This window comes from Brachycentrus maculatus, unplaced genomic scaffold (genome assembly GCF_059751285.1).
Source record: "Brachycentrus maculatus isolate JH-2025_06_01 unplaced genomic scaffold, ASM5975128v1 h1tg000107l, whole genome shotgun sequence".
In the NCBI taxonomy this organism is placed as follows: domain Eukaryota; kingdom Metazoa; phylum Arthropoda; class Insecta; order Trichoptera; family Brachycentridae; genus Brachycentrus; species Brachycentrus maculatus.
This window is the reverse complement of record NW_028280860.1, coordinates 657,474-677,521: the sequence shown is the minus strand read 5'-3', so window position 1 is coordinate 677,521 and position 20,048 is coordinate 657,474. Positions and strand designations below refer to the sequence as shown.

Below are 20,048 nucleotides of genomic sequence, written 5' to 3'. Positions count from 1 at the left end.
TAAAAAAGCAAATGAAGTTTTGAACCTAAAAAATGAGTATGAAAGTGAAGATAGCGAAAAAGAAGAAACAACACTGCCAAAAATGATGTTATCGGTGGTAAGATCACATCTCGACGGCCTAATAACATTCATTGACTATTTGTCAGATAACGAAGTTCAACTACACATTTTCGGAATTTTAGAGAGTCGATTAAAAAACAACAGCAAACTTCAAAAGTGCAAACAAAACGTGCAAAAGTTTTCCTTTTCAAAACAGGATTACTGAAAGCAAGCGTGTCGATATCAAATAGCAAGGTCACGACGAGTGTGCGTTGAAAATAAGTATATATTTTTTTGTGTTTGTATTGTTTTTTTTTAATATCATAATACAGTGTTTATAATTAAAAAAAAATATATTTAAGTATACAACTTTAGACTTTCGGCTTTAACGGACACCCCCTCCCCCCAATTAGCCCGTTATATCGAGGTTTTACTGTATCGTTTATAATAAAATACATTTTTCTAACATTTTTGTCCGCCTCCGTAGTATAATGGTCAGAACGCTCGGCTACCGTACTGGAGGTCCCGGGTTCGATTCCCAGGGGGGGTCAAATAAATATAAGTGATTTTTTCACTCTTATATTTATTCAATTTTACCTTGGACTGGTACCTGAAGCGGAGGGCTGATCACCTTTCCTTCATGTGTTAACGATCAAGATAACACTGCGTTTATGTGATGCAGTGCCCCATACACTATTGGGGTGCGGATAAGGGTTTGAATGATAGAATGAGTATTTTTGTAGTTATTACATTGTCTTGGACTTAATTGCGGGATTCTTATTTTACCCAGAACATTATAAATGAATATGTAGCAATGCCACTTTCCTCTTCCCATTTCCCATAGTCCCGGTCTAGTAGTGCAAGTACGCGGTGCCAGCATTATTTCGTCCTTTTTGTGTTGGGATTATGTTTTTCTTTATACAGCGGCCCGAGCGTCCACTGTCGGCTGTTTGTCCTCTATTATGGTTCGATTATTGTCGTCTGCCGGCTGTAAAATAGATTAAGGGCCCCTTCGAATCAATGGTCCGCTCATTTTTTAGTCTTCGTTCGCCTATACTTGCTATTATCTTCGTGTATTTACGAATTGAAACGATATCACTTTACTAAAGATTTCGTTACGATGGTTTGTTTTGTGAATAATATTATTTTATTACCGTACATCGTGAGTTTCCCTTAAAATCTTTATTTTGTTGCATGTTTTTTTGTTAAAATAATCCTTTGAACATAATTGGCAGTTATGGTATTAATATCGGTTCACCGATTTCATCGAAATAAAGTGTTTAAACTTTATTATACGACTAGCCATAAAAACGCGTAGCTATTAATATTCTTAATCTAGCGCTAGTAAGGATCCCATAATGCGAACATAACGCTCAGGTAATCTACTATAAATGGTTCTATAGCGGAGTTTATCACGTACGGTAAAGTTACGTTTTTGAGTTAAGGTGTACTTTATCTTAAAAATACCCGCTTCATAAAAAGTGTTCCGGGGACGTGGTCGCTTTAATGACTGGATTCCATTTCCCCGCAACACGATCGGTTCACACGACTGGAATAGTACTAACAAAGAAACGAAAAACGGCGAGCGAGATTAAACCGTTTATGGCGCGCATTGTCGCCGGGATTGAAGATTTTCTTTTCATCTCTATTTGCATCACATCCTGTATGTTTGCCCCGTCTTAATGGAAAATCGATGGCGCCTAAATGTGGAGAACGTAATCGCGCTCTGCGCTCCACCCTCGCCGGTTCGCCTGCGAAGGTAGGTACAACTAACTACCGGAGTGTCTACTTTTTCGGTAATTTTGCTAATGTCGTTTCTGGCGAGGCTTAAGTGTGCCGGAATAAGGGATAATTGACTTAAATTGGCCGAGCTAGAGCCGCCGTGGTCCATTCATTAACGACATGCAAATAGCGTCTCCTGGAGGTACTCTCGCCGACCCTTTGTCCCCACACTACGAGCGCGTGTCGACACCAGATTACTTATTAATACCGGTTGATTTATTACATATTCCAATTTTAATCTAGTAAGTAAATACTCATTTTTGGTTCGGGTGATTTATTGTTCTCAACGTTATTATATCGTATTCACAGTACCACCTAACGCCTGAATTACGCAGTATTTTCCTAATCAAATTTCGACTATTTTGAGCGTCCCGAATGTTCATTCAAATTAAATCATCTTAGGGTTGTTATTATTTAAGGTTGATATTGAATATTGAGTAGATAGGTTCGCGGTATTACATTTGAGAAATAATAGAGCCGCGGGTGAATCTCGTTTAATTAATATTGAATTAATGTAATAACGCTGTTTCACCTTAACAGGATATTATGACTTACGATAATAGTGTATTTTCCGTGTCAAAACGGAGTTTACATCGGTCAGGAAAATTGTTCCTCGATATTTCTGCACGAATAAATTAATAGGAGTTCCGGCGTGGGGTTATTTTCGTTACATACCTCCCGCCAGACTTCCTCGGGCCCTGGTATTCCGAATCTCACCAGAGCCTGCAATTATTGGCGCTTACCCCGAAACATCGTGTCCAATCCTTAGCTAATTGTAGTGAAGAAATCACTATATTATAATACATATCACGAGTTCTTTCAAGGAAACCACGTAAAAATATCAGTAGCACGTGTGAATGGCGAAGGTTTTTCCACGTTGAAAAGGAGTGTACTGAATACGGGTAAGTATATGCAGGTTGCTGAAGGGTCGGTAGTTTTTTCACTTGCCCTAGATTCACGAACAGAAAAAATATATATGAAAGAAATGTCGATAAAGATTCAAATTTCAAATAAAAACCTTCCATTTACACAAATTTATTCCGATTATGCAGGTATAAAAATTTAATAATGGTCAAACAAATGTTTTTTGATATTGAAAACGAATAAAATGTATAAATGAAATAAAAACGAAACATTATTTTAATCACTTTTATAAGTGTATACTGTACACAAAAGTGGTTAAGATTAAAATTGAAGCTTTATTTATTTTACAATGTTTAGTAAAACGTACCCCAAATTATGAGCAAAAATATTCAAGAAAAAAATTTTAAAATAATTTTTCAGAAATTGAAACAATACCATATACCATATTTGAAAGAGTTTTTCAAACTTTAAACTTTTAATCCAAAAATCATAATCGTCGTAGTTATCAACTGAGGAATTCTAGAATATTTTTGTTTTTTGCAATATTTCTAAGAAATTTATCATTTACTATAGGCTTACGCTTGGTTTTGCATATAAAACTAAAATATTAACTGTAAAATGATTGAAATTCTCTCCGTGTTTACGGATGTTTGCAATGTCCGAAATAAAATTAAAAAACCATTTCCCTTCCATTACTCCGTTTATACCATGTATGCTCAAGTGTAGCCCGAAATTGGCGCTGCAGGAGATGTGGTCAGGCAACACCCCCGTAACATGCGAGTAGGAGTGGGCGAACGTGGTGAAGCGGAGAAAATCGAGTTAAAAATATATTTTCAAAACCATCATTACCTTTTTCTGTTGTTTCATTTCTCTTTCTAAAAATGAATTGCTTTCAAACACCCACGTGTATTTTTAAGACAATATCTTTTATATAAGTGATTTTTTCGCTCGTATTATCGGAAATATTATTAAATAATTTATGAGTAAATATTATCAAATCTTTATCGGCAGAGGAAGACCAGGAAAAATTTAGCATGTTTAAGTATTTCAAACAATAAATTTCAAATCATGAAAGAAATTGGTCGGTTAGGAGTCGGAATAATCGGCGGGTATGCACGAATGTAAAAGAGACGAAGATTGTTTGCACATGGACATAGTGGTGTGGCACACCAAAATTCTTCCTAGAATTACTAGGCACACCAAAAGATAAAATATATAGACCATTGAAAAATTATTTAGTTTTAATAATTCTATACTACGTATACATTTAAAAAATAGACAATATTATGAAAAAATATTTTTCTTTGTGTATTAAATACATAATGAAAAATTGTAAAATTGTAAAATCAATTACATTGAATTTGACCGCGGCACACTTGTATCCGGCTTACGGCACACCGGTTGCGGAGCACTGATGCATATGATGAAATAAATAAATAAAATAATAGAAAAGAGGTTAATTTTGTAAAATTTCCAGATTGTACGAGGTCGCCCCCTGGTCGGTGGAGGCGTGGGGCTCGCCCACCGAGGCGCTGCCGCTGGCGGCGCTGCGCCTCGTGGGCTGGTCGCGCGCGGGCGCGGGCGGCGCGGTGGCGCCGGGTGCGGGCGGCGCGCTGGCGCCGGGCGCGGGCTCGCTGCCGGGCGGCGCGCTCGCGCTCACCGTGCGCTGCGGCACGGCGCGCGGCGTGGTGCAGCGCGCCCTGCGCGCCGAGACGCACCGCGACCTGGCCGCCTGGGCGGGCGCGCTCGTCAGCGGCGCGCACGAGGCGGTCATGCAGCAGAAGGAATTCGTTTTTCGTTAGTAATTTTTTTCTACTCGATACAATTTTATAATTTTACTTGCGCTGAGCCTCTCCAAAAGAGACTGAGCTCTTGCACTTGGAGAGGGACTTTTCCTTCTTTTGTTGTTTTTTTATGCTTATAGTATTATTTTATACATTAAAAAATATCTATATATTACAGGGGAACATATCAGTAGTGTAATGGCAAAAGGATATATCTCTCAAATTTTTCATTTTCTATGTTTGTTCCATAAAATGTCTAAATTAGTGTATTCCATAATCTAGCAAAAGGATATAGCTGTAGTTGCAATACTTATTTAGTTTTATTAAGATATGTACATATGCCATCCGAAAAAAATATTTAATTTCACAAATTCGTTTTTGCTCTCCTGTAAAATTTGGTCTGAGACAGATATACCCCTTTGCCTTTACACTACCAATATATATGTATGCGGTACAAGGTAGTTATAAGTATCACGAGTATATTTTTTAAAACTTAACATTCGTAAGTAATATTGATTTTTTCTCAAACTCCATAAATGCACATAATCAACATAGAAGTAATGGTATTTCCCTTGGTTATTATTTTTAAAACACCATAAGAGCACATATTTTTTATATTAATGAATATAGTCAAAAGAGTTTTTTTATAATTAAATTTATTTCCAGACATTTCTTCTTAACAATCTTTAAATTAATTACGCTCTCTCTCCAATAACAACACTTAGCTCTTGTGCTTAGAGACGGACTTGGATCAAAGAGAATCGGTGCATAATATTCATATGAAAACATTTAACAATTCTTTCTTTTCCGACTTTTAAATGAGCGCAGGAGACAAAAATACCCTTCCCGCCCATAAATATCAATCGACCAAACGGGTAGAAATATCTTTCCCGTCCTTAGGGCGCTTGTCCACTACCCGAAATTTTGTGTGATTCCGTGTAATTTTACCATCCGGCACGTCAGTTAGCGTTTCAAAACGACGATTGGCTTGGATTGGCTTGTGTTTTTGTTCATCTTTCTTCGGATCGGAGCTCTTGATCGGTGCGTTAACATGTTGCGCGTAAATTCGATCACGCTAAACTGTCGTAGTCGTTTTCATTTTTCAAAACCGGACTGCCGGACGGTGAAATCCCGTGTAGTGGACAAACGCCCTTAGTATGTTACGTGGATACGATGATACAAATCACATGTTTTGATAATGGACACTGTGAGATCGATGTCGCATAAAAAATATATATATACCCACGTAATAAGACATGTGCAAACAACTAAACTTTTTCGTTGTAAAGGCAGGTAGGCACTCAATTCGCGGTGTTTTTCTTGAAGGAAGTATAAAAGCTGAGCCGGCTTCCCAAATAAATGGAATCACTTAATAGAATAACTAATTGAAAGTCATGATTTTTTACGTTTAATGGTTTCGGGAATTCTGTATTAATGGAATGGAACTTCCCATTTCCTTAATTCCTTTTTTCTCCTTCATTGATTTATTTACTCACCGACTCTTCTTATTATGCTCCCGCAGCCACATTTACGTGGGTACTTCCGTTTCCGCATTCATTGCTCGGGGTGTTCGTATCTCATCATTCCTTTCTTATTGTTCATTTCTGATTGTTATTGTTAATCAATTTCGAAAATGGGATTTCATTATAACTGCTACGGAAACAAATAACACAAATACGTACTAATATATTAGAAGAAATTTATTTCTTAAATTTTTTTAGTTGGAAAAGTGTTACGCCGATAAAAAAAACCAAGTGCGACAGAAGAAAACCAAGATGACGACGTTCGTCAGTTTTGAGAACGCCGATTTAAAGAAACTAGCGGAGGATAGAGACGGGTGGGAAGGTGGGACTTAAGTGAAAGAAGCAAACCAATGATCACGCAGACTGTGACTCGCGAATAAGAAGGAAATGAAAACAACGTCGTGTTTATTTTATAAATAAAGTTTCTTCTTATTTTTCTTCTTCTTCTGTGCGTGTCGTGTCATTAATTGTCTTGGGCAGCTCTAAACAGCGTCTCGATCTCGGTCTTGATCCTCGTCCAATCTCGTATATTTCGGAGTCAGCAGATCTATATTTAAAGCTTTCCCACCGCATTCCCAGATCTGATACAGAAGCATCTAGGCTTCCTGACAGACCTTCTCTTGCAAAACAATTTTATTTGCTTTGTGAACTAAGTTTGCGGAATTTTTAGAAAATGTAAAACAAAAGTTTATCCCGATTTTACTGGGAATTAACATTTAAAAGCTTTCAATATCCCTGTCACTGCCAATCTAAATAAGTTTGTAAAACCAACACCGAATTTTCTAAAAGTGCCCCGGTGCAGGCAGTGAAAGGTATCTGTCTTCTGCCTATACCTCGTCGAAAAGTTTAAAATAAAAATTATGATGTTGTTCTCAGGGTGCTCGCACCTGGGCAGGCCCGCGCAGCTGTGGCTGCACTACGAGGGGGGCGCAGCCCTGCGCGCCGGGGGCCGCGTGCTGTGGCGGGCCCCCTTCCACCGCCTGCGCTCCTCGGCGGACGACGGGGAGCGCCTGCTCTGGCTCGACTTCGGCGGAGACGAGGGCGAGATTGTGAGTACCTATCTTCTACCTATCAGATTGTGAGTAAAGTAATACCCCACTTAACGCCACCCCTATTTACGCTCTTTCGCTATAACGCTGTTTTGGAAGCGGAACAGCGTAAATAGGGGTGGCATATTACATATCCATCCATGAAGATGCTTGTCGAAACCGGTTGGAAAAAGAACCAAAAATGAAAGTGGTTAATAATATTAATAATATTTTTTTTTACCTAACGTCCAATTGACTAGAAAATCTAGCTACGGCTTATGCAACACCGCTTATCATGACGTAGGGTTTCAGGCTTCAACTGTTTTAGTTTCATAGCCTATGCCTACTCTTTATGCTTAAAGTTACTATAATTTCATGTAATTCATGAGTGAAAATTCCAGGAAAAACATTCGCTGGTTAAAAATAATGTGCATAAACATGTGCCACAAAACATCAGCAAAAAAAGATTAAAAAATTATTAAACTACTTTTTTTGTGCTAAACAGTTTTTTGATGATGGTATGATCATTAATTTCTATTTATTTATCCTTATCGGATGCCTTCCCAATATTAAACAAAGAAAAAAATATTTCCTTCAATGCGCTAAACAAAATGAAAGGTACTTTCTGATATAACCCGACTGTGGAATGAAAAGTGGTCGTATATGCCGTTGGTAGAATTTCGTAATTTTAAAAATCAAACACTTCGTCTGTTTTGAGATTTCACCTATTACTATGAAAAAAAATGATACCTTTAAATAATTTCGTTAGGTACGCAATTTTTATATTTCCTTATGAAAAGCTCAAAAGCGGTATAAAAGAGCTTGTTATCTCTGTACGACAGTAAATCTGTCTCTTTCATCTTCTCTCCCGCCTTCGAAATTATCCTTTTCTACTCGAAACACTCTTGCGGGATCTGTGACGTATATACTCGTAGCACGAGGGAAACAGTGTTGCCAGGGCTGTAAGTATTCTGCCCACGATATGTTGCGTAATTTGAGTATAGGTAGATACTTACGCGTAATGTAATGGGACAGTGGTAATATTACACACGTGCATTATGAAAAGAAAAATAATTATAAGGGTAAATACGAGTAAATCTAATGACTCTTTTTTTTTGTTATTTTTATTACAGTAAAACTTCGATATAACGGACCTCTATTTAAAGAACTTCGGATATAACGAACAAGAAAGCCGATCAATAAGAATTATACGCATTTTCGTAATTTTATTATCAAAAAATAGCCTTCAAAAGTGAAAACAAAACTTGATTCCTTTTCCGAAGCAGGATTACCGAAAGCAAGCGCGTCGATATCAAATAACAACGTCACTTCACGATGAGTGTCCGAAGACAATAAATAGAATTTTGTTTGTGTTTTGTATTGTTTATTTATATCTTAATACAGTGTCCGCCTCCGGTCAGCACGCTCGGCTACCATTATAGAGGTCCCGGGTTTGATTCCCAGGGTGAGGGTCAAATAAATATAAGTGATTTTTTCACTCTAATGTTTATTCAATATTACCCTGGACTGGTAACTGAAGCGGAGGTCTGATCACATTTCCTTCATGTGTTAACGAATAAGATAACACTGTGTTTATATGATGCAGTGCCCTAAGCATCATTGAGGTGCGGATAAGGGTTTGAAGAAGAATATTATATGTGCTTGCATGTAGAAACCAGGATTTTATGCGAAATAAGGCACTGAGTTTGAATAATTCGGGGTTATATTGATAGAAAATAATATTATAATTAATAATTAAATAATAAAAATGTAACTTTGTTTTAAAATCACTAAATGCACCATTGGGGTGTAGATAAGGGTTTGAAGAAGAATTATAAATACAGTGTTTACATATAAAAAAAATATTTTAGTATCGTATTATTTATTATTTTAAACATCGTTTTTTGTGATGGACTTTCGGCTTTAAGGGACACCCTCTCCCCCCAATGAGTCCGTTATATCGAGGTTTAACTGCATTACCATTTTCTAATGAAATTTGTGTCGTGGCTCAGTGTGGTTAATGCATTATCAATGAGCCGGGGGAGTTGGTGGTTCGGGGTGGCGTGTTTGCGATGCCTACTTATGGAAAACGAACATTATGTGAAATCGGACAGTATAAAAACTGATTCCAATACATCATTTCCTACCACTCTGACAGGTTATATAATGGAGCAACGTAACGATCCATTTCCGACGGACGTCATTATGTAGATAAACGTTATTAGTACGTGTAGAGAAGTGTTGCATCTAATCGATAAGTTCAGAATGTTGATGATAGAAAATAACCACATGCTTAGTGCGAAACACATTTTATTTTTACAACATTTTGAGTGTGTCCAAATACTTGTTCACAAAATCTAGATTATCTCCAATTATAGGAGTTATTTTCATATTGTTTTTTAACATCTCATCAAAGATGAAGAAGAATATGGGTAACATGGGTATCTTCCAAGAATGTGAGTAGTGTGGTTGTCAATAATGGGTAGAATTGGTGAATGTTACACCTGTGTAAAGTGATCACTTAAACCAGCGTATGACGGTCGTCAGCCCCGTAAATGCCCAGACTTCCATATTCTTCTTCATCTTTGATGAGATGTAAAAAAAATATACATTTTATTTAAATTGTGTACTATCCAAATTACCTTAATAAGCTGTTTTCTACTTTCGTAATGAGTACCTATCTTCATTTGACTTTGTTGACTATAGGTCGATTACCGGTGGGGTCAAGATCAATATAATTAATTATTTGTAATTTATTACTTTACTTTGCATATCTTTACGTACAAACAGTTGAAATAACACGAAATTATTAATGATTAAAATGATTAAAGAAAACACTTGTTTTTTACCACTTGAGTTAAAATTATTAAGTTGCATAGTTATATGCATCACTCACGGAAAAGAGACAAAAAATCAGATATCCTTAGTACTCGCAGGGGTAGGCAGGGAGAATACAACGCCACACCAAGCTGTCATAGCACACAATCTTAGTCTCTTCCTCATTTATGCATCTCCTGATACATACACGCCGATTATGTTATGTTTTGGTTGAAATATCAGTTTGTATAATATTATTCAATATGATAATACAGCTATGAAATATGGTGGTAAACGAAAGCTTTTTATTTTTGATGTATTATTCAGCTTTACAGTTATTCGCAAATCCGCAAACGTTAATTAAAAGTGCACACGCCCGTAGATTTTACGGCGGCCATAAATGTTTGAGCAAAACACGTAGACATATCCCCGCCGGAGCAATGCCTGGACGTCCTTTCAGCATTATTGTGAGACGATCTCTCTATAAATTTATGTAGTGCTCGGCTGTGCCTGTGTATACCGAGCGCGTACTTTATCACTCCGCGCCTCTTGATAGAGTAATTTATGTCGTCCCAGCGGCGCAGCCTCACCTGGAGAGAATTACTCGCATTGTTACCGGGCCGGGCCGTCTTAAATCCCGCCCGGACGAGACCGCCGCCTCCATTTGTCCCATTCAATTGCCATCGCTGTCTAAGGCGTCGTCCTTATACGACGCTATTACGCGACCATCGCGCGTTCTCGCGAATTATGCTCGTACGTATCCGAGATTAAACATACAGATCTAGAGAAAGTCTCCTAACTGGGATTCGCGTGATGCGGTCGCGCGACTAAGATGTTTGATAATCTATTCGCGCGAACTAAATTTATACGAACGCGCGATCAAGCATAATGATGTCGAATAGGTGTCCTCATTGAGATTCGCGCGATTATCGCGACGCATCGTCGAGGACGGTACAAATACATCGCGTGAACAAGGACTCGCGAGATCTACGAGAGGGACTGACCGGAGCATTTCGTCGTAACGTAACGTCGTAACATCGCTCGCGGCGCGCGCTCCAACTGGATGGAGTGCTCGGCTCGCTGTACTGACTATACGAATGCTCGCATCGTAACGTGTTACGTTACGACGAAATGGCTACGGTCAGTCCCCACCATTAGGGCACCCAATTTTCGCTATCGTGCGGTCGCGCGATGATCGCGTCACTGATTCACGCGTTGATCACGTATTCGCGTTGTATGAGGACGACGCCTGATGCTCGTCATTGCCAGAATCCGCGCCAGCAATGTCGGCAGTTTGGTCCAATCTTCTTCATTTGTCGTGAAGCGTTAAACTTCCCTCTACTCGGTGCCATTATCGAGCGTTATTATCATTTGCTTACGCAGAGCGCCAGCTCGCCCGTTTTGCGCTATTTAGACTTTATGCTGACTCGTTTCCTACTAAGTATGTTCAGATTGTTCAGTTTTATGCTTAATCTCGCCTTTACAATTTCGCAAAATGTTTTTGCTATACGCGGAACTTTGAGATAATACAGGGTGGCGCAAAATGAATCACCATATTGGAATATGTTAGAATTTTTGCACATGGCGTCATACGTCAATAATATTTGACATTTGTGAATAAGACAGATGCAGTATACAAATAGATTGATAATGATTATGCGATTGATGCGCGCAAATGTGTATGAACACTGGCGGCAGCCACTTGACGGGTATCATCTTTTCCACTTAACAAAAAAAAGTAAAGATTTCCATCATTCACAATAATTTTTTGTATTTAGTAAAAAAGTTATTCAAAAACAAAATTGGGTGATTCATTTTGCGCCACCTGAATATGTTTGTATACTGCAGCTGTTGAGTTCACATCTGTCAAATATTATTGACGAACGACGCCATTTGCAAAAATTATGACATCTTCCGAAAGGGTGATTAATTTTGCACCATCCTGTATAATGACTTCACATACCGTACACATTTACGAAGTCGTAGGTGTTTGGCTTAAGAACTCATTTAAACAGAATCGCAACATAGAAATCACAAGACTCATTTTAAAGCCTGTGTTTTCTCACAATTTAAGTATTTCTTAAAAAAACGTTATCGCGTTACTACAGACTTCTTTTTAAACCCATATGTGCTTTGTCGGTATGACACTTTTTTCCAAGAATACGTGAAACGGAGAACAGCTACCTTTCGACGCTAACTGACTGTATATTTTTAACCTCTTGTGATTCTTTTAACCCTGTGAAAGTTGTTCCACAACTCGTTATATTTTCAAAAAAATAGGTTTTGGTTTGTTTTTTTGAAAATGTATTTTGTATGTATTGTTGTAAAAAATATTGAAAAATTGAGATACAAAAATTCAGACACGTTTAACATACTACTACTTTTCTTGAATTTTATACGTACCGTAGAACGGGGCTACTTGAACTTTGATGTGTTACTTGAGCCCAGTACAAAAAAATCTCTATTTGGTCTACAATAAAGGACGTATCGACATGATTCATTGTTTCCCTGACAGGTGACACTTATTGTCACGATACTTCGATCGATACCACTATCTAAATATTTTTTTTGTAGTGGGCTCAAGTATCACATCAAAGTTCAAGTAGCCCCGTTCTACGGTATATTTTAGAAACGTTTACAGTTTTGTTTTCATTATTTTTTTTCTAAATTCTTACTATCCTTGCTGTATGTACCTCATTCTTTGAAAATAACCACAAGTTCACCTCTAAAATTCAGATGAATTTATTGTATCGATGTTAAATAAAATATAACTCTTCTATATATTCATACGACACGTACTTTGTATTTGTATTAATATATAATAATAAAATAAAAAAAGTAAAGCTGTGTCGTAAACATGCCTTATTCTTTTACCTTTCATACATTATTTTCATTTTAATGGAAGTGTAATTAAATTAATAATAGTTCTTGGTATTTTGCTAGATTGATTTACGACTTTTAATTTGATAATTTAAACACGTTTATCTGAAATCAATATCATTAGTAGTATCGTAAATCAAGTTTTTGTATCCAAATCGAATCGCTGTAGCCCTGGGATGATTTTTAATACCAGATCGGGGAATTCCACATTCCCATCAAATTTTGAACTCTGGAACCCATTGAAATACCCACATTATTAAAATCCAATAATATGCCTTTATTTTATTTGTAATATACATGCAATATGTATTAAACCGATATTTAATGGAGAAATTCGTCATTACAATACTCGAGGACGTAATAAAATATATGTGAAGCCGATAAACACAACTTAGTTTGGAGTAAGGTCCTTGCAATATATTGCACATACACAAATTAACCAGCTGCCTGACATATAAAATAGAACCCAGTCAGGGATCCAAAATGAATGAACTGAAAAATTCTTTTAATGGATAGACATTTGGATAGTGATTAGTTTTTTTTCCTTTAAACATGCTTCTTACCTTATGTTTTTTTATATGCCTATTTACTGTATCTTTTATTGCTTTTTATTTTTCATTTGCCCTGTGTTTTCTTATTTGTTTACAGTCTTGTTAACCTTAATCCCATGTCCCAAAATGCGTAATGGAAATTTCTCATTGGGAATATTATATATGTGACTTACGAATATATATTTTATTATATGAGGTCAAGGGATCTTGCATTTCTTATGTCACTGCGACCGTATTAGGTCTATTGGGATCTCCCTGTGTCATAGCTCACTCTCAAGACTTGTAGAGTCATGAAGCTCACGACCTGTCTTGGTGGTAGGAGCTTCACCTTCTTGGGTGAAAAAATACGTTTGTGATATGTTTAAATAAATGAATAAATACATGGTGTTATTTATTTATAGATTTGGCATTTAGTTTGTAGAACTCCATTTTAATTTATGTTTTAAATGTTAAATCAAACACTGATTTTTTGAGTCTACTTAGTTGTATTATACTGTCACAAAATTGATTGTATGTGTTTTTTTTACCAATAAAATACAATTTTTGAGTAATATATCCAAAATGAAATACGGTTATTGAATTGAATTCTACTTTTATTTACATATTATCATGTATACTTATGTAAATAAAAGTAGAATTCAATCTAATAACCTTGTTTAATTTTGGATATATAACCCAAAAATTTAAAATCTTATTCTACCAACTGTTTGCAGTTAAAATAAATAAAATACAACTTAGAAGACTAAAAAAATCAGCGTTTGATTTAACATTTAATACATAGATATATCGTGTTGTTTATCGCTTTGTTTGTTACGTCTATCGCGCCCGTTAAAAGAGTTTATCGCTAGTTTTAGACCCTACTTATTCTCGTCACTGGGAAAGGGAAGTTTTGCCATCTGTTTTAAAGTGTTTTGTTCCAGCACTATGGTCGTGAGTCTCCTCCAAACGGCTGCGGGAGACAGTCTCCCATTCCCGGCACCCATTTACACCGAACTTCACTCTGCGTATCTCCTGCACCGTGCTTACTCCTCGCGAACTCCGTCTCTAACGTCTTGTTATCGCACTCACAAACACCACTCCTAGGTTAATGTGTATTACGCAAAGCTTTGAACGAATTTAACGTGAAATTATATCGTCACCTCCGACACACACCTTTCACTATAATATTACGAATTTTCATCATAATTATAAATATAAATAATAAGTCGGGTGACAACAACACCTTTAAAATAACTATGGCGAGATTTCAAATTCAACTTTTACTATGGTTAGGAACAATGTTTAATAATTTATTTATAAATTTAGCATTTATTTTCATTTCGTCGTTTACAATATACATGTACCTACGCACGGTAATTTCGAGCCCTTTCTGGGAGAATATCTTAAGCATTGATTTCGAAAGGAACCGTTTTAAAACTACTTGTTGGGATAATTAAGTACATTTTTAAATAATAATAATAATTCAGTACACGTGACAAAATGTAACATTAAAAAAAAAATTAGGACCCCGATTACGTATCTACACACATACACACACAACACATCATGTGTCTCAACATCTTGACTTTAATTTATTTAAAAAAATCCATTTTTATAGTAAAATTATGTAAAATCATACTCAAAACCCTTACTTATAACTTATATATAAATGATTATTATAATACGCTACTTAAATTCATTAAAATTTTGTTAGAAACTAAATAAATATATAATCATGGTTTATTGTGAATATAACATAGGTCTAGCCTCCCATTAGTATAATGATGCCAGTTACGACGAAACTCGGTCACTGGTCAAATAAGATAAATGTGGAAAAAAACTCAATACTTGTCATTTTATTATATCTTGTATAACGACATAATATCTACAAGTATGGCGGTATAAAAATTAGGACCCCTATTCACCGTGACCCACAGAAATTTAGGCCTCTTTTATGTAATGTGGCATAAATGGTATTTTCTCTCCAGGAACTGGATATGGACGGAAGCCCGAAGCCGGCCGTGTTCATCCTGCACAACTTCTTGTCTGCGCGCGTGCACGGCCTGCCGCCCTAGTGGCCCGAGGGCGGAGCCTCCCCGCTCCCGCCCTTGCCGCCCCTGCCGCTGATGGTGAGATTTACTTGTATTAATAACGATACAAATACACAAAGAGCGCGATTCTGTTCCTCGTATTTACATGTTATTTTTTACGCAACGTTTAAGCCAGAGGTCCGCAACCTACTACCCGCTGGTAATTGAATTTCCCACTACGACATTATGAATTACCCACCAATAAAATATTACGATATTTTTTTTATTAAATTATTTATTCATTGAAAATAGCAACAGTTACAAAAGTAAGGTGATTTTTTATGCATGATTATTTTAATAATTAAAATATGTTTTTTCACTAACATGTTTATATTTTATTTAATGAAAATAAAAATAAATTATTTTATTTATATTTTTAAAGAACGGTTGCCCATTTACCTAAAGATTTTTTTTTTACCCAGCCTCTCAAAAGGTTGCCGACCACTGATTTAAGCGATTCCTCAAAATGATGCTGTCGAAATCGGCACAATAAACGTTAATGGTACTTCATTTTTATTTATATAATATAACATGAAAAAAATATCATTCATTTTTCTGGTTACATATCTATTTTTTTCCTTTAATTTTTACGTTTAAAGTATAATAATTACCTTTTTACCATAATATGTATTTTATAATATTGTATGCCCACGCAACCGCTTTCTCTGTGTGGAATTTTTGTAATATAACTCCAGTACTGATATATAATTACATGAAATTTAAAACAAAAACTATGATTGTGAGAAGACATATTTATTTATAAAATAATAAATAATGTGATGTTTATGAAAAATAAACGCTATAGACACAGAGGAACAGAATCGCACTCGTCAGTTGGAATTGGAAATCCTTCACCTACATAGATAAGTGTCGATAACCTTAATTTTACTTGTATTCGACGGAAAATAAATACCATTTTTATTTATAGTGGTTGCGTTAACTTCCTGTAATATTTACGTATCGACGACCAGTTTTGGGCTGCTTAAATTGTAAAATAGAAGTAAATTATAGGTTATCGACTCGCTTATCGTTACAACAGATATCAATAGCGTTTATGATAGATCCCTTGTGTCTATCATAAACACTGTACGTATCCACTTTATTTTTACACAGTGGATACGTTGTATAAAATATCGTGAAAAAAACACAAAATTTCGATGAACAAAATTTACGTGTTTTATGTATTGTTAATGACCCTCATGTATGATATTTCGATAGATAATAAAAAGTATTCTCTAAGGGTTGAATAGTGTTAACACAAAAACTGTTGAATATCAAAATAAAATCGTTTGCAGTCAGAATTGAATATGTATTTTATTTTAATTAATTACTATTAGTATTCTCAAAGTTAAATTAACATTCTTGTTTTCATAGATAAGAGATCTAAAATAAAGTCAACACGATCGAATATTCGGAAGATGTTTTGATGAAGAACGTTTATTTTAGTAAAAAATCACTCGTTTGTTAACACGAATAACAGATTGATGAAATCGGCTTGCATAATATTGTTCGACTCTGGAAGAACTCGCTTATTATTCTGTGTACAAAAGTAATATTTTGCCAGCTTCGCAATATAATGTCTTACGTATTGAAACTCGCAGACCTGTTATTAATATCCGACTGCCGTTTTCTCAGAATTCAAGATTATTAAAATATATCGTTTGTTTATTGGACTCGTGATACTTGTTACTTTGGTGCATTTTTCATGTTATTGTATAATCATATCGTGATGTTATTTTGTAGCTTGACGGTGTGCAGAACCAGAACCCCGAGGAAATGGCACCGTGAAGTTTAAGGAATTTCCAGTTTGCTAGTGAAGTAACGAAACAATGTGATTTACACGATATTAATATTGTAACGAAAAACACTCGAATGAACGCTTCTTATGATGTTTATTAAATTAATAACTACCTAATCTCGTGAGTGAAATCTCCCTAACGTATTAGCTAATTGATTGGTAATGGTGACCCCTTGTGTATTTCCTTTCTAGTTTTTCTAATGCGATTAAGCACAAATAATAGTCCAGTAATAAACGAATCGACGCATCCGATGTGTCTGTACATATATACAAATAATGTCTCTTGTAAATATGTTGCGACGAATGAAGTTATTACGCAATAATTTGTCAGTAAGTCCTGAAGATGCCAAATGAATGTTTGCGATAGTTTTGCAACTGAGGTAATGTCTCGAATGTCGTTCAAACGCATCGACATTTCTATTATTTCGCATTTTACTCATTCTTATAGTCTAAGCCATTTTCTATGCATGTAATGAATATCATTTCTCAGTGTGAGTTATTCATGCGAATATTGGACAATAATGAAAATATGTGTTATATAATAATTGAACAGAACTTCATTAGGCCCTATTGGTGACGTAGACTAAGGCAATGTCTTCACATATCCTTTCTCTAGCAATAATCATAATCATGTGAATAATCAAACATTTTCTACTTTCCATACGATGTCCAAACATATCTCATCCATTTTGTACGATAGTCTTACGGAAATTGGTTCATTTTTTCAAACCACGAATCCTCAAATTTCACCCTTTAATAGTACCTATGTTATTGATATTAAAAATAAACTTTTTAAAGGTGATGGAGTGGGTTCCTTTCATATTGAGTATCGATAAAATCAATCTTGGCACTTTATTCTTTTGAATCAGGTGGGTTTGTTTCATTATGAGATAGAGTGTTTATTATTCTTTCACAGATAACATTCCGTTTCCAACTATCTTTTAGACTATGGTAGATATTTTAAATTTTTATACTATGCCTACTGTTAGTTGTTATTTTTCAGATTTCTGTAAGTTGTCTTCCTTTTATATTCTTTGTTTATATTATTGGGGTTTTTTATACATATGTTATTATACGTTAGTATGTTTTTCAATACCCCTGTAGATATGTTACATGTTTTGGTTGGAGGGTGAATATTGTTATAATTTTTTCTAACATTGTAACCAAATCTTGGAATGAAATAATAAAATGTAAATACAGAAAAATATAAAAATGGATTTTATTTTTAGAAATGCGATCACCGATTTTACATGTTGTATCATAACCAAAATGACTTAAGAATAAATACTAGTATTTAAAACATAGTTAAAATTATTTCGATTGAAGATTTTAACGAATTAAAAAAAAAATACTTTAATTAATTCAGTCACCTTGTTGTAATGCCTATTAATTTTTTATTCTAATTTTACTTGGTAAATACTACTATTTCTCTAAATATATTGTGACACGTGTTTCGATGCATTCAGCATCATTATCAAATGCGTGCGGTGCTTGATAATGATGCTGATGCCACAAAACTCGTGTCACAATATATTTGAATAAAAGTTGTGTTTACCAAGTAAAATTTATAATTGAAAATGTTTTTTATGCTTTCCCTGTGTATTTTATAATATAAATCGAATATGATATTTATATCGGAGTTTGCAATACATAAGATGTGTCAACCTTATTGTCAAGTAAATTCAAATTTTGGTATATTTTATATAAGAGGGAAAAGCGTAGAAATAATTAGGTTCTCTCTCGAAATACAAATACCTACACTCAACACCAGTGGTCGCCAAAGTGGTGGTCCTAGGAGAAACGCGGATTGACAGTTATGATGTTAACCAAAAAAGAGGTAAGTCTCATCCTCAAACACTTGGATTCACTCAATAATGTTTTTCTCAGAATAAAATTATGATACAACATTTTGAGTTTGTCTAAATATATCTTCACAAATCTGGATTATTTCCGCTTAGGATTTATTTTATATATTTTTGATAACTCGACATAGATGAAGAAGAATATGGAAGTATTGGTGAATGTTACACGTGCGTAAAGTGATAACTTAATCAAGCTTATGACGGCCGTAAGCCCTGTAAATACCCAGACTTCCATATTCTTCTTTATCTTTGTTGTGATTTCAAGAAATGTATTGAATTGTGATAAGCATTACATTTGATACATAAAATTCATCAGTGGTCCACACGATTTAAATTGATTAATTTGATGTTCCGCGAGGTCCCAAAGTTTGACGACCGCCGCTCTTGACTGTTCCTACCTCCTGAATTCACGAGTCGTCCGACCGCCGCATTCGCTGGAAATCTCGAAAAATAATTCGTTTCGGAAATAATTAACTTCCCGCCCATTTATAAAAGAATAAACCAAAAGAGTGCTCAAAATGGGAGAGAAAATGTTGATTAAACTTATCAAGCCGCGAGTATCAATTTTCTTCTTTATCGGGCTTTCGAGTTCGGGGAACGTTATGTAGAAAATGTACGAGTCTCCGAGATAAATGAACAATGAACATTAACAGGTGGAGTTGTTCTGACTTCGGAACATTCGGTCGTGGAGTTTATTATAAATTGAACAAACAAATTTCACGTAAGTATATTTGATTTGAATTCAGCCTTGTGCGAGCTACAAATTTCGAGCGAGTGTGTAAATATTTATACCAACCAAGTTAGTTTGTAAAAGACTCGCTTGTTTTGTATTGGTATAACGAGTTTTTACAATTAGCATATATTTGGATTACACTACGTGATACTTTTGTACTCAACAGCGAAATAAAATATTCACGAAAACGTCGAAATACGCAGTAGTGTCTAAAAGTTTCCAGATTGAAGATCTTCGCTTGATAAAATAAACAAAAACAACAAATATATCTTTGGATATTGAAATTTCTAAAAGGATAAATGCACTGCTTGTTACGTT

General features: G+C 35.4%; 1 protein-coding gene across 1 annotated transcript in view; it reads left to right on the top strand.

Annotated features, from left to right (window-relative positions):
• Positions 1 to 18,348, top strand: part of LOC148310091 (beta-1-syntrophin-like) — a 78,484-nt gene extending 60,136 nt beyond the window's left edge. The window contains exons 5-8 of the mRNA XM_088259008.1: positions 4,163 to 4,482; positions 6,869 to 7,041; positions 15,236 to 15,376; positions 17,081 to 18,348. Of these exons, the coding sequence (XP_088115134.1) occupies positions 4,163 to 4,482; positions 6,869 to 7,041; positions 15,236 to 15,322 (580 nt within the window). The 3' untranslated portion in view covers positions 15,323 to 15,376; positions 17,081 to 18,348. The remainder of the gene's footprint in view (positions 1 to 4,162; positions 4,483 to 6,868; positions 7,042 to 15,235; positions 15,377 to 17,080) is intronic.
• The last annotated feature ends 1,700 nt before the right edge of the window (positions 18,349 to 20,048 follow it).